The sequence below is a fragment of the Oryzias melastigma genome, linkage group LG20 (genome assembly GCF_002922805.2).
Source record: "Oryzias melastigma strain HK-1 linkage group LG20, ASM292280v2, whole genome shotgun sequence".
NCBI lineage: Eukaryota > Metazoa > Chordata > Actinopteri > Beloniformes > Adrianichthyidae > Oryzias > Oryzias melastigma.
The window spans coordinates 77,104-88,951 of NC_050531.1; the positions used below are offsets into that span (position 1 = coordinate 77,104).

Below are 11,848 nucleotides of genomic sequence, written 5' to 3' on the forward strand. Positions count from 1 at the left end.
GTCAATCAAATCAATCAATTAAATCCTTTATTACTCCCACAATGGGGAAATTCTCTGAAGTCCAGTCAGGCACCAGGAGGCCCCGGCCACCACCCGACAGCCCCAGCAGACAATCAAGGCGCAGCGACAACCCAAGCCCCCTCCACTAAATCATGGAATCAGCTATGGGAGACCAGAGAGACTGAATTCTTTCCAAATTAATTGAACTTTTAGCTGATGTTTTTTTCCAAACTGATATGATCAAAAAGCAGATTCCTGTACTGATTGACGTTGATGTTTTTCTTGTTTTTCCAATTTAACAAAATAGTTTTTTTTGCTATACAAAGAGTTATGAAGATTATAGATACTAATCCTCCTTCTATATCGATGGCACTCATGTCACCAAGCACCTTAGAGGGAAATAAACCATGAATCAATCTTAAGGGGATTGTACAAGACTAATTATTGATTTTTTTTTTCTCATTTTGAAGCAATTTTTTAATGGTATAAGATCAATTTGATATCCTACTTCCCTCAGACAGAATGATCTAGTTGGATGTAGGACTAGAAATTGATTCATCGATGTTCCATCCTTAATGTCAACATGTAAACAATTCAAACACATATGCATACAAACACGTCCAGCATGCATCATTCCAGCACATGTACTACTCATGTAAAGGTGTGCTGGCGTTTGTTGTCAAAGTTTTTCTCACCCTCTTCACAGAAGACGCAGATGATTTGTTTAGTTAGAAGAATTGTGCAAAAGCATGAATGAGCAGCACGTTTCTGTCTGGGTTCATGAGATCATTCAGAGTCAGGAGCAGCAGCTGCATCTGAAAGACCATTTTGGTGGGAGAAATATGCTGCTGCATCTGTTCCCAATGAGAGGGGATTTATACCAGATCTTCATTCCAGTACTCTCCTACATTTATGAGCTCTGGGTCATGACCCAAAGAACGAGACCCAGACTTCCAGCAGCTGAAAAGAGTTTCCTCTGGAGGGTGTCTGGACACTCCCTTAAAGATAGAGTGAGAAGCTCGGTCACCCGGAGAGAGCTCGGAGTAGAGCTGCTTCTCCTCCACATCAGAGGATCCAGTTGAGGTGGATGGGGCATTTGATCCGGATGCCTCCTGGACGCCTCCCTGGAGAGGTATTCTGGGGATGTCCTACTGGGGGGAAGACACGGTGAAGACCCAGGACACGCTGGAGATACTATGTTTCTCTGCTTGTCTGGGAACGCCTCGAAGAAGCCCAATGAGGCAAATTCTTTTTTGATTTTGGGCTATATAAATAAAATTGAATTGAAAAAATTGAATTGAGGTCCCCCCAGACGAGCTGGAGGACGTGATCAAGGGAGAAGGAAGTCTGGGAATCTTTGCTTAGACTGCTGCCCCCACAACCTTGTCCTGATGAGCGGAAGAAGATGGAGGAATGGATAATTTAAAGCCTTTCAAAAAATAATTTTAGGCATTTATCTTGTTTTAATTTTTTTTTTCCTTTTCACTGATTCTAAAAGTAATCCAAATGGTGACTCTGAAACCGTGACACGATCCGAACCGTGACTTAGGTTATCCGTGGCACCCCTACCAGCCAGTTAGTGTCTGTGTTCTTCTGTGGTAGATGATGGAATGTAGAAAATGAGACAAAAGGGGCAGAAGAGCATGGTTACCCCAAACCAAGACTCCCACCAGCAGCAGAAGCAACCATGGCCCTCACACCAACTGTGCAGGAAACCAGATCACCTGCTCCTGTTTAATTGTAGGCTTTTTCTTTTACAGGTACAGGAAGGGATTTGAGCTGCAACCCACCCTATATTCTGGCATCAACCTGGCTGTTCTGCTCATAGTCGCAGGACAACAGTTTGAGAACTCAATGGAACTGAGAAAAATAGGTGACTTCACACTATATTTGTTTTTTTTAAAGGTCGTCTGCATCATACGTGAAATAATTCTCATCTGGGCATTGCAGGCATTTTTAAAAAGATGATTATGTTCTTGTAGGTGTCAGGTTGAACAGCCTGCTGGGCCGCAAAGGTTCTCTGGAGAAAATGAACAACTACTGGGATGTGGGGCAGTTCTTTACGGTTAGCATGCTGGCCAGCGACATCCCCAAAGCCACTCAGGCTGCTGAGAAGCTCTTCAAGCTGAAGCCACCTTTATGGTAAACGGCTCACCTGTGTGTGCTTAACATTCATTTATGCCGTTGAAGGGGCAGATATGACGGTCTTTGCTTTCTGTTCAACGCACCGAGATTTTCCAACAATTAGTCTTTCAAATATGAAAACATGTTAACAGTTGTTCGTCTCTTGTTACCATAAAGACAAAAGATCAATGTTTTTAGGTTTATTATGAAAAAAATGAACATGTTTTTTTTTGTGATTTAAACACACACTGCTCACAAAAATTAAAGGAGCACTTTAAAGATACACATTAGATACATCAGATCTCAGTATGAAGTTGTATATCTATACAAATAATGACAGTTCAGTGTCTTAGGAACAAAAGGATGCCAAGTCTTTTAATGGAAATAAAAGTTTTCAGCCTACAGAGGCTCAATTGTGTAGACACCATCAAATCAGAGTGAAATGAAGATGTGGCAGGCTAGTCCATTTTTAGAAAACTTAATTTCTGCAACTCCAAATGCTTTTCAGTATCTTGTGTGGCCCCCACCAGCTTGTATGCATGCTTGACAACGTGGCGGCATGCTCCTACTGAGACGACGGATGGTGTCTTATGGCATTTCCTCCCAGATCTGTGTGAGGGCATCCCTGAGCTGTTGTACAGTCTGAGGACCAACCTGGCGGTGCCTAATGGACCCAAACATAATGTCCCAGAGATGTTCTATTGGGTTTAAGTCAGGGGATGGTGAAGGCCATTCACTTGTTTCAATTCCTTCATCCTCCAGGTACTGCCTGCATACTCTTGCCACGTGAGGCCGGGCATTGTCGTGCATTAGGAGGAAACCAGGACCTACTGCACCAGCGCAGGGTCTGACAATGGGTTCAAGGATTTCATCTGGATACCTTGTGGCAGTCAGAGCACCATTTCCACTGAAGTCCACCTGTTGTTAATTCCATTACAATGCAAATACAGCTGAAATTGATTAACGAGGCCCTCAGCTTCTTAACCAACCAGAAAATCATCAGACAGGTTTAATTCAATTCATGCCAGGCCCACTAAAAGAAGTGTTCCTTTAATTTTTGTGAGCAGTATATTTTATGAATCGGTTCATGACCGAGCACGAAGGAGGAGTTTTTTTTTTTATCGATTCCCTGACTGACATTCTTGTCTGGCTTGTTTTTTCATATAAGAAAGATAGTTTTGTAACATCAGCTTTGTTTCTATGACTTAACGTAAAGTATTCACACTTTATTTCAACACCAGTTTTATTCTAACAAGCATTTTCAGTGCTGAAATGTGTTATTTTTGGTGTTTTATTTTGAAGGCCCAGACTTAGGCCTCAGAAGGAAGTTTATTGTTTCATGTCTTGCAGGTATTTGCGTTCTGTGGTGCAGAACCTGCAGTTAATCCAGAGGTACAAGAAGCAGTCGATGGAACATTCTCCTCAGAGGGAGCGACTGGACTTCTGGATGGACATCATAGTTGAGGCCACACAGGGAACCACCAACAGACTGCGCTTTCCGGTGAAGAAGCACGCCGTCCTCCTTGTTTTATCACACATGCTGGCGTCGCTTACCTCCTCTTTTTGCTCTCAACAGGTGTTGATTCTGGAGCCCACGAAGGTTTACCAGCCGTCTTACGTATCAATTAACAATGAAGCAGAAGAGATGAATGTCTCCATCTGGCATGTTTCTCCTGCTGAGACGGTGAGAACATTCAGACTAAATCCACATTATCTGTAAAAACAGAACTCTTTCTGAATTGGATACGGTTTTAAAACACTCAGTGCTGCTCAGTGGAGTTCTGGTTGGAATCCCAGCTGTGTTTTGTCCTTTAGAGCTTCTTGGGCTCTCCGTGTGCATGTACAGCTGTCCTTCAGACTCAAAGAATCTCTTTCAGGAGTGGATTGGAGGTTTTAATGGAGGTCCTGGTGTGTCTGGTCCTGGACTGATTTCCTCCTCAGGGTTTAGCCTGCCCTCACCCAAAAACAGCACCTCTGTGACCTTAAAGACACAACAACAGATGTAAATGATGATGTAGACATATACAGGTCTGGTGAAAGACTGAAAGTCTCAGATGTGTTGTTTACACTTTTCATATGTACATAAAGTGTGGAACAAGTTAGTGAGGGGTTGGTGAACTGTTAAACTATGTTACGGCTGACTAGAAGTTAAATAAAAACATTGTTCCTAAAACGAATGTTTCCAGAGTGAGCGGATACCTGCTCGGTTGGGTTTCAGATTTTGGGGCATACATTGCTGTGAGCGGGTGGACATAATTAACTGGGTTTTTGGTCGGTTCTGTGGTTTTTAGTTCATCATAATAGGTTTCTACCAAGGACATGCAGTCAGGTGAGGCGTCTCCTCGCCACCGTGAGATGTACAGCATAGCAAACACACTAAAACATGTCCTCTCTTCTGTTCTATGAAGACAATATCTACGTTTGATTCTAATTATTTGAATCATTTCTATAATCAAAATGTCTGTATTTGATGTCTTCCCTGTTAAATCACAGCACAGACTGTGAGGTGATGCACTCAGACCTCTTTACTCTGCAGATGCTAATAACAAAATGATTTTTTTAATTTTTCATGCATTCCTGACCTTTTTATTACATGTCCTGCCTTTCCATTTACCAGATAATGTGTTTCACATTTGCTTTTCTGTGCATTTAGTGTTTTAATCTGATGAAAATACATTAGTTAATGCAGGCAGGAAAACAGCTGTGCTTTGGAGACATTAATTAAATTGTTTTATGAATACATACACGTTTTTGGGAGGATTTTTACTGTTGTGTCGCAGATTTTTTCCCCCATTTTTTTAACATTTGAAAAACACAAGACACATTTGGGAGTAATCCCAGGTAAAAAGTTATTTGATTCAGTTCTTAATGCTTTTTAAAATTTCATTAATACTTTTAAATTTTATATTCATGAAAATATTTTCTTTTCTTTTAAGTCAAACCATCTTTTATGTTTCAGAAGGACGTTTCTATTTGACTTTCCACTTTTCTTCATGATAAGGGTTTGGTGATTTTTAGATGACTTATTAAAACCACGACTATTTTGCAACTCTAATGGGTTATAAAAATGCTTTGATATTTCTCTTCATAACCTGCTGCTCCACACAACACTCAACTGCTGGAGTGCTGCTCTGATCCACTGATGAACTCTGTGTTTCTTTTGATTCAGAAAGGGATCCACGAGTGGAACTTCACTCCAAACTCCATCAAAGGCATCAGGTCTGGGAAGACTTCAGTTGATAAGTAGAATAAACACGTTGACACATCTTTTGATGCTGTTGTCAATCATCCATCTGCATTTTTAAATGAAAGGAAATCAGGGAAAACTCAATGCAGGTTTGGGTGGAAATCCAAGCTTCATGTAGCTTCATGAATTTGTCACACCATCTTTCCGAGGTGACCTCATGCTTAGAACAGCTTTGAACCTGGAACTGCATCAGGAACTGTTAGCTTAGATATTCAGTCACCTGAAGCAAGGTGGAAATTCCATCAGAAGTACAACCAAAGGAACCATAAGAGGGAAACGTTTGGATGAAAATGATTCTATAACGACAGACTGACACATCATCCTTGTCATTTCCTTCCCTGCAGCATCAGTAAGTTTGATGAGCGCTGCTGCTTTCTCTATGTTCATGACAACTCTGACGACTTCCAGATCTACTTCTCCACCGAGGAGCAGTGTGGTCGGTGAGGACCGTCTCTCCAGATGTCTTTGTGTTTCTGCCTAAACAGCAATGATTCCTTTGAGTTTGTGTGCTCCAGGTTCTGCTCTAAGGTGAAAGAGATGATTTCTGACAGTACCGGGAACGCTGTGGAGCTGGAGGGGGAGGGAGACGGAGACACGCTGGAGGTCTGTGTGTTACATGGAAGCTTTTCATGCAGTCATAACTTCATTTTCTTGACATGAACTGGTGTTTTCCACAGTATGAATATGACACCAATGAGACGGGGGACAGGGTGGTGCTGGGGAGGGGTACTTATGGCGTGGTGTATGCGGGGAGGGACCTGAGCAACCAGGTCCGGATCGCCATCAAAGAGATTCCTGAAAGAGACAGCAGGTCGGTCCACAGCCGGAGGAACCACCGCAGTCGGTTCTGCTCTAAAACAGAGAACTATGAACTAGGACCTCAAAGAACTATGTTGAAAACCAGTTAAACTAAAATAATGATTTTATTCATTACAAAAATCCGTTGAACTTTTTCTGAACTTGTGAAGATTTCAGTCATTTTGCTTTACTCTAGACTTTTATACAAAGTTCATGCAGAAACATTGTTCCTTTTTAGCTGATTGCATCATTTCAAGAACTTTAATATCACATACTGAGTCAAGTGCAACCTTTTCATTTTTTATCGTAATGGTAAAAATACTTCTGTCATTGTAGGCAGCATTGTGGGAAAACCATTGATTTCCGTTGAAAGTGTGAGGATTATAAAAGCCATTTAAACATCTATACAACATTAAATTTAAGGCCGTCTGTGTTTTGTCAATCCTCCATCATGCACACGTCAGATGACTGAGTGAAATGATGATCATTATTACCACTGATTTAGGCTTCATGAGGGTAAAGAGTTTGCCTTTTGTGTGTTTGTCTGTGATGCAGGTACTCACAGCCGCTTCACGAAGAGATCGCTCTCCATAAGTACCTGAAGCACAGGAACATCGTCCAGTATTTGGGTTCTATTTCTGAGAACGGCTTCATCAAAATCTTTATGGAACAAGTGCCTGGAGGTGCGTTGAAATAGAACAAAATTCACAATTTTTGTTCTAGAACAGTTTGATTTTGACTGAAACTCATTGGCCTGTTTCTCAAAGTGGTAAATGACAAAGTCTTTCAGCATTCAGAGCTTGTGTCTTCTGGAGGTTCCTCTGTCTGCTTGGTCATCTTCCCATGTCATGAAAGGGTTTGGACTCTTTCTCCAGGAAGCCTGTCTGCACTGCTACGTTCAAAATGGGGCCCATTGAAGGAGGCCACCATCATCTTTTACACCAGACAGATTCTGGAGGGCCTGCGGTACCTTCACGAGAACCAGATCGTCCACAGAGACATTAAGGTCCAGCAGCTTCAGTCATTGTCTGAGTCATACGGAGGCCGTCTCGAGCTCAACAGCTCAGGAAAAACTAGTTATAAAACAGCGTTATACAGTGAAATGTTTACGGAAGCATTCTGCAATTCTGAGAGTTTCTCTTATGAAACCATTTTACTTTCCTAAGTCTGAAAAACTAATATATTCTTGTCATTCATGTTCAAATGAATTAATGTTGAAAATGTGAAATATTCACAAAGCAAAACTATGAAATCTTTGATTTAATTCTGTGTTACATTAAGTTTTGTGGGGTGAACTTTCAAATACATTATAAAATGTATCTTTCAGCTAAAAATACAACAGCTTTGTTTGTTATGAATTGAAAAAATCAATAAAAAAATAATCCACAGACAATCAAAAGCACAAATTTTAATTACTTGAAATAAATTAACTTTAGGAAAGAAATGAGAATGATAAATCTGTGAATCTAAATGACCCTGTGGACTTCCATTGCAGATAAAGAATAGTCTGTTTCAGTGTTTTGATGAAGTAGAAAATCTAATTTTATATGATGTGTGAAAACTAATAAATGGTGTCCTTGACATTCCTACTCTTTAGGGAGATAATGTTTTGGTGAACACCTACAGCGGCGTCTTAAAAATCTCCGACTTTGGAACCTCTAAACGTCTTGCTGGAGTGAACCCCTGCACTGAGACATTCACAGGTAACTTTAAATCCTCTCAAAGGGAAGATGTTTTCATTTATTTGAAACAGTTTTAAACATAAATGGGAATGAACATTTAAAAGCAACACTTTAATGTGTGATAGATTGTCATGTGAAAATGATTAGAAACTGAAAGTTTTGTTTAACTCGAATGTTGTGAAATTAACTCACGCAACAAATAATCAGAAAACATTCCAGGGATTGAACGAACTTCTTACTGTCCTTAAAGGTGAAATTTCAGGGCTTGAAGGAAACAGACAGTAATCCAGCCTGGGCTGCATTCATGAAGTTATTGAATCCCTGTAGTCTCAGGTTATGAGTGTTAATAGCAAATGACCCTCAAAATGTCAAGATGCATCATTGGAGTCTATGGAAACAGTCATTCCAGCCGGAGCATATGGACATACACATTCATTGGCCATCTGGCCTTCTCCTGTGGCCACAGAGGTGTGTGATTAGATTAGCTAATTAGGCAGAGGCAGAAGGGTGTTTACCTTTCTGCCGTTGGCCCTCACTCAACTCTGACTCAGGCTTTATAGTGCTCTCTGGATTTATGGGGAGGTGGTAAAGTGAAGGTTTGGTTTCTGAGCTGTTCTCTGTGTCAGGTAGAACCTTTACATCAAGTTTTTACTCACTTTTTATAGTCAATTTATAGTGATTATTGGGATTCTATTTATTGGTTTCCTTCAATTAATTAAAACAAAAGAAAAATGCAACAAAGACAAAAGTATTTAAATTAATCAAATCTCTAAAATGATCCCTGTAATAATGTTTTGCTTTTAATCTAAGGTTACAAACCAGAATGTGACCGGTGAGATTCACATTGCAGAGTAGCTTATTTACCATTTGATTGACAATAGTTAAAGAGTTTAACATTTCATTTCAACATTTTTCTTCCATTTGCAAACTGTAGCATAAAACACCAAAAATAGTTATTATTGACTTATTTTACATATAAATTAAGTCCTGTTTCAGTAGCCCACTGTCTATCAGGGTGCTCTGGTTCCTCAGGACCTGACGCAGACCTTGTTTGGCCATCTGAGCCGGCAGGACACGTGTTTCAGTACCTCTCATGGTTAAATATGAAGTAGAAAGAAGCGTTAAGAGCCTTGCTCAGGGTTCCCCACTGGATTATGTTGATTGCTCATCATTATGTTAATTTTACCAGTAATTGCTCATTGCGGCCTCTTTGAATTGTGTATATATATATATATATGTATAATTTGTCCAGAAATAATTCACAACGCCTCATATCTTCTATATTTTATCACAGTCTTATTTAAAAATAGATTAAATTAGCTTTCTTCCTGAAAATGTCTTTAAAAAAACATAATGTGAAAAAAGTTATTTTGAAATTGTTGCAAATTTAAAATTAAAAATAAGAAACCTGAGCAATGAGATGTACATAAGTATTCACAGCCTTTGTTGTGAAGCTCCAATGTGAGCTGAGGTTTCTTCTGTTTCTCTGATGAGCCTTGAGATGTTTCAGCTGCTTCATTGAAGCCAGCCTGTGGTAAATCCAGTAGATTGGACATGATTTGGAAAGGTCCGACCCGGTCTACATTAGGTCCAGGGTTGACAGTGCACGTCAAAGCACAAAACAAGCATGAAAAAAAGGGATTGTCTGTAGACCTCCGAGACAGGATTGTCTTGAGGCATAAGGCTATGGAAGGGTCCAGAAACATTTCTGCTGCCTTGAAGGCTCCAATGAGCACGGTGGCAAGTTTGGAACCACCAGGACTCTTCCTAGATCTGGACGGCCGTCTGAGCTGATCGGGGAGGAGGTCCCAATAACCCAATGGTCACTCTGTCAGAGCTCCAGCATTCCACTGAGGAAAGAGGGGAACCTTCCGGAAGGAGAACCAACCCTGCGGCACTACTGCGCCTTGACTCGTCTACTAGACCTTCTGCTCACCCTCGACAGCTCACTCTCTATTCATTCTCACATCAATATTGCCTAATTTCCCAACCTGGGATGAATAAAGTATTTCTATTCTATTCTATTCTAGCATTACCCGAGCTGCCTATTTCCACCTGCACAATATTAATCATCTCCGCCCTTCTCTCACGGTCCACTCTGCTTCCATTTCGGTTCACAGCTTGGTCACCTCCCGCCTCGACTATTGTAATTCCCTCCTCTATGGTCTCCCAAACAAACCCTCAATAAATTACAACTGGTCCAGAATTCAGCTGCCCGTATGATTTCTAGAATCCCAACCTATGATCACATCACTCCTGTCCTCCAGCATTTGCACTGGCTTCCAATTACATTCAGAATTCAGTTCAAACTCCTTCTTCTGACCTTTAAAGCCCTCCATTACCTGGCACCTCCTTACCTCTCTGACCTCCTATGAATTTACTCCCCGTCTCGTTCTCTCCTGTCCTCTACTTCTCTCCAGCTCTCCACACCTCCCGTTCGTCTAGTCACCATGGGGAGCCGAGCCTTCAGTCGGTTGGCTCCCAAACTCTGGAAATCTCTTCCACCTGAACTTTGCAATATTGTCTCCCTACCAATGTTCAAATCCCGTCTAAAAACTCACCTGTTTAAATCTGCTTCGTCATTTTGATTTTCTGTCTATTCTTGCTGGCTTATTTATTTTTATTGTGCTCTGCTTCTATGTCTATTTATTATGTACAGTGTCCTTGTGTGTCATGAAAGGCACTTCAAATCAAGTTTATTATTATTATTACACCAATCAGGCCTGTATGGTAGAGTGGCCAGACAGAAGGAAGCCTCTTCTGACTAAAAACACACGGAGGCCCGTCTGTAGTTTACCTAAAAGGACTGAATGACTCTCAGACCATGAGAAACCACATTCTGTGGTCCGACCAGAACAAAACAAAACTTTTGGAGTGAATGGCAGGAGTTATGCTTGGAAAGAACCAGGACCGCTCATCACCAGGCCAATACCATCCCTACAGTGAAGCATAGTGGTGGCAGCATCATGCTGTGGGTCAGTATAGAGGGAAAGCTGACTGCAACAATATACTGAGACATCATGGATTAAAATCTGCTCCAGAGCACTCTTGACCTCAGACTGGGCCAACGGTTCAGGATCAATTTTTTTAACATTGTCATTATGGTTTATTCAAATAATATTTCAGGAAGAAATTGATTTAATCAATTTTGAAATAAGGCTGTGATATCATAAAATGTGGAAGAAGTGATGTGCTGTCAATACTTTATGGAAGCACTTTATACATGTTTCATGGATATAGTATGTAACTTATTGTATCACCGGGATTTATGAGTAAGACTAATGGCATCATTTAGATCTGTATGTTCATGTATGCGTGTATCTCTTTGACTTTTTGTTTTTTTTATTTTGCAGTCAAATAATAACAAATCATTTTAAGTTTGATGACAGACACAGACGTGTGACATAAATAATATATCAATGTGTAGATCTATAACTCTTTTGTATTTTTTTGATTGCTTTAAATAATTTAATTCCAAATTCAATTAAAAAAGATCAAGTCATGAATTGATTGGAAGCAAAAGACAATAATGCTATTTTCTTATTGTAATTTCTCATAATTCCAAAGAGACATATTTGTGCTTATGTATCCAGTACAAACATGACACATTGAATCTGTAAAATATAATGATCGTTAGGTTGATTGCTTGAAAGGAAGTGGGAAAAGTGACCTTATATAATCCCACCTTTTTATGTTTGAGTTTATACCTGGATTTTGGTTTCATTTGTCTGTTCTGTGCTTGAAGGTACTTTACAGTACATGGCTCCTGAAATCATTGACAAGGGTCCTCGAGGCTACGGAGCCCCAGCTGACATCTGGTCTCTTGGCTGTACCATTATTGAAATGGCTACTGGGAAACCTCCTTTCCACGAGCTTGGGGAGCCACAGGCTGCGATGTTTAAGGTAGACACAGAGTGCATGTTTGTACAGAGTGGTAAACTGAACTACTGTAAGCTACAGACTGGTTGTTTGTTGAAGGTTGGCATGTTTAAGATCC

The 11,848-nt window shown here is 40.4% G+C and overlaps 1 protein-coding gene across 1 annotated transcript in view; it reads left to right on the forward strand.

Annotated features, from left to right (window-relative positions):
• map3k15 (mitogen-activated protein kinase kinase kinase 15) overlaps window positions 1-11,848 on the forward strand; it is a gene marked incomplete in the record, with an annotated part of 44,422 nt that overhangs the window by 11,481 nt on the left and 21,093 nt on the right. Inside the window, 13 exon segments of the mRNA XM_024280197.2 lie at window positions 1,761-1,873; window positions 1,983-2,142; window positions 3,475-3,625; window positions 3,701-3,808; window positions 5,294-5,343; window positions 5,716-5,811; window positions 5,887-5,974; window positions 6,049-6,182; window positions 6,725-6,852; window positions 7,045-7,175; window positions 7,767-7,872; window positions 11,597-11,754; window positions 11,830-11,848. Coding sequence (XP_024135965.1) covers window positions 1,761-1,873; window positions 1,983-2,142; window positions 3,475-3,625; window positions 3,701-3,808; window positions 5,294-5,343; window positions 5,716-5,811; window positions 5,887-5,974; window positions 6,049-6,182; window positions 6,725-6,852; window positions 7,045-7,175; window positions 7,767-7,872; window positions 11,597-11,754; window positions 11,830-11,848 — 1,442 coding nt within the window.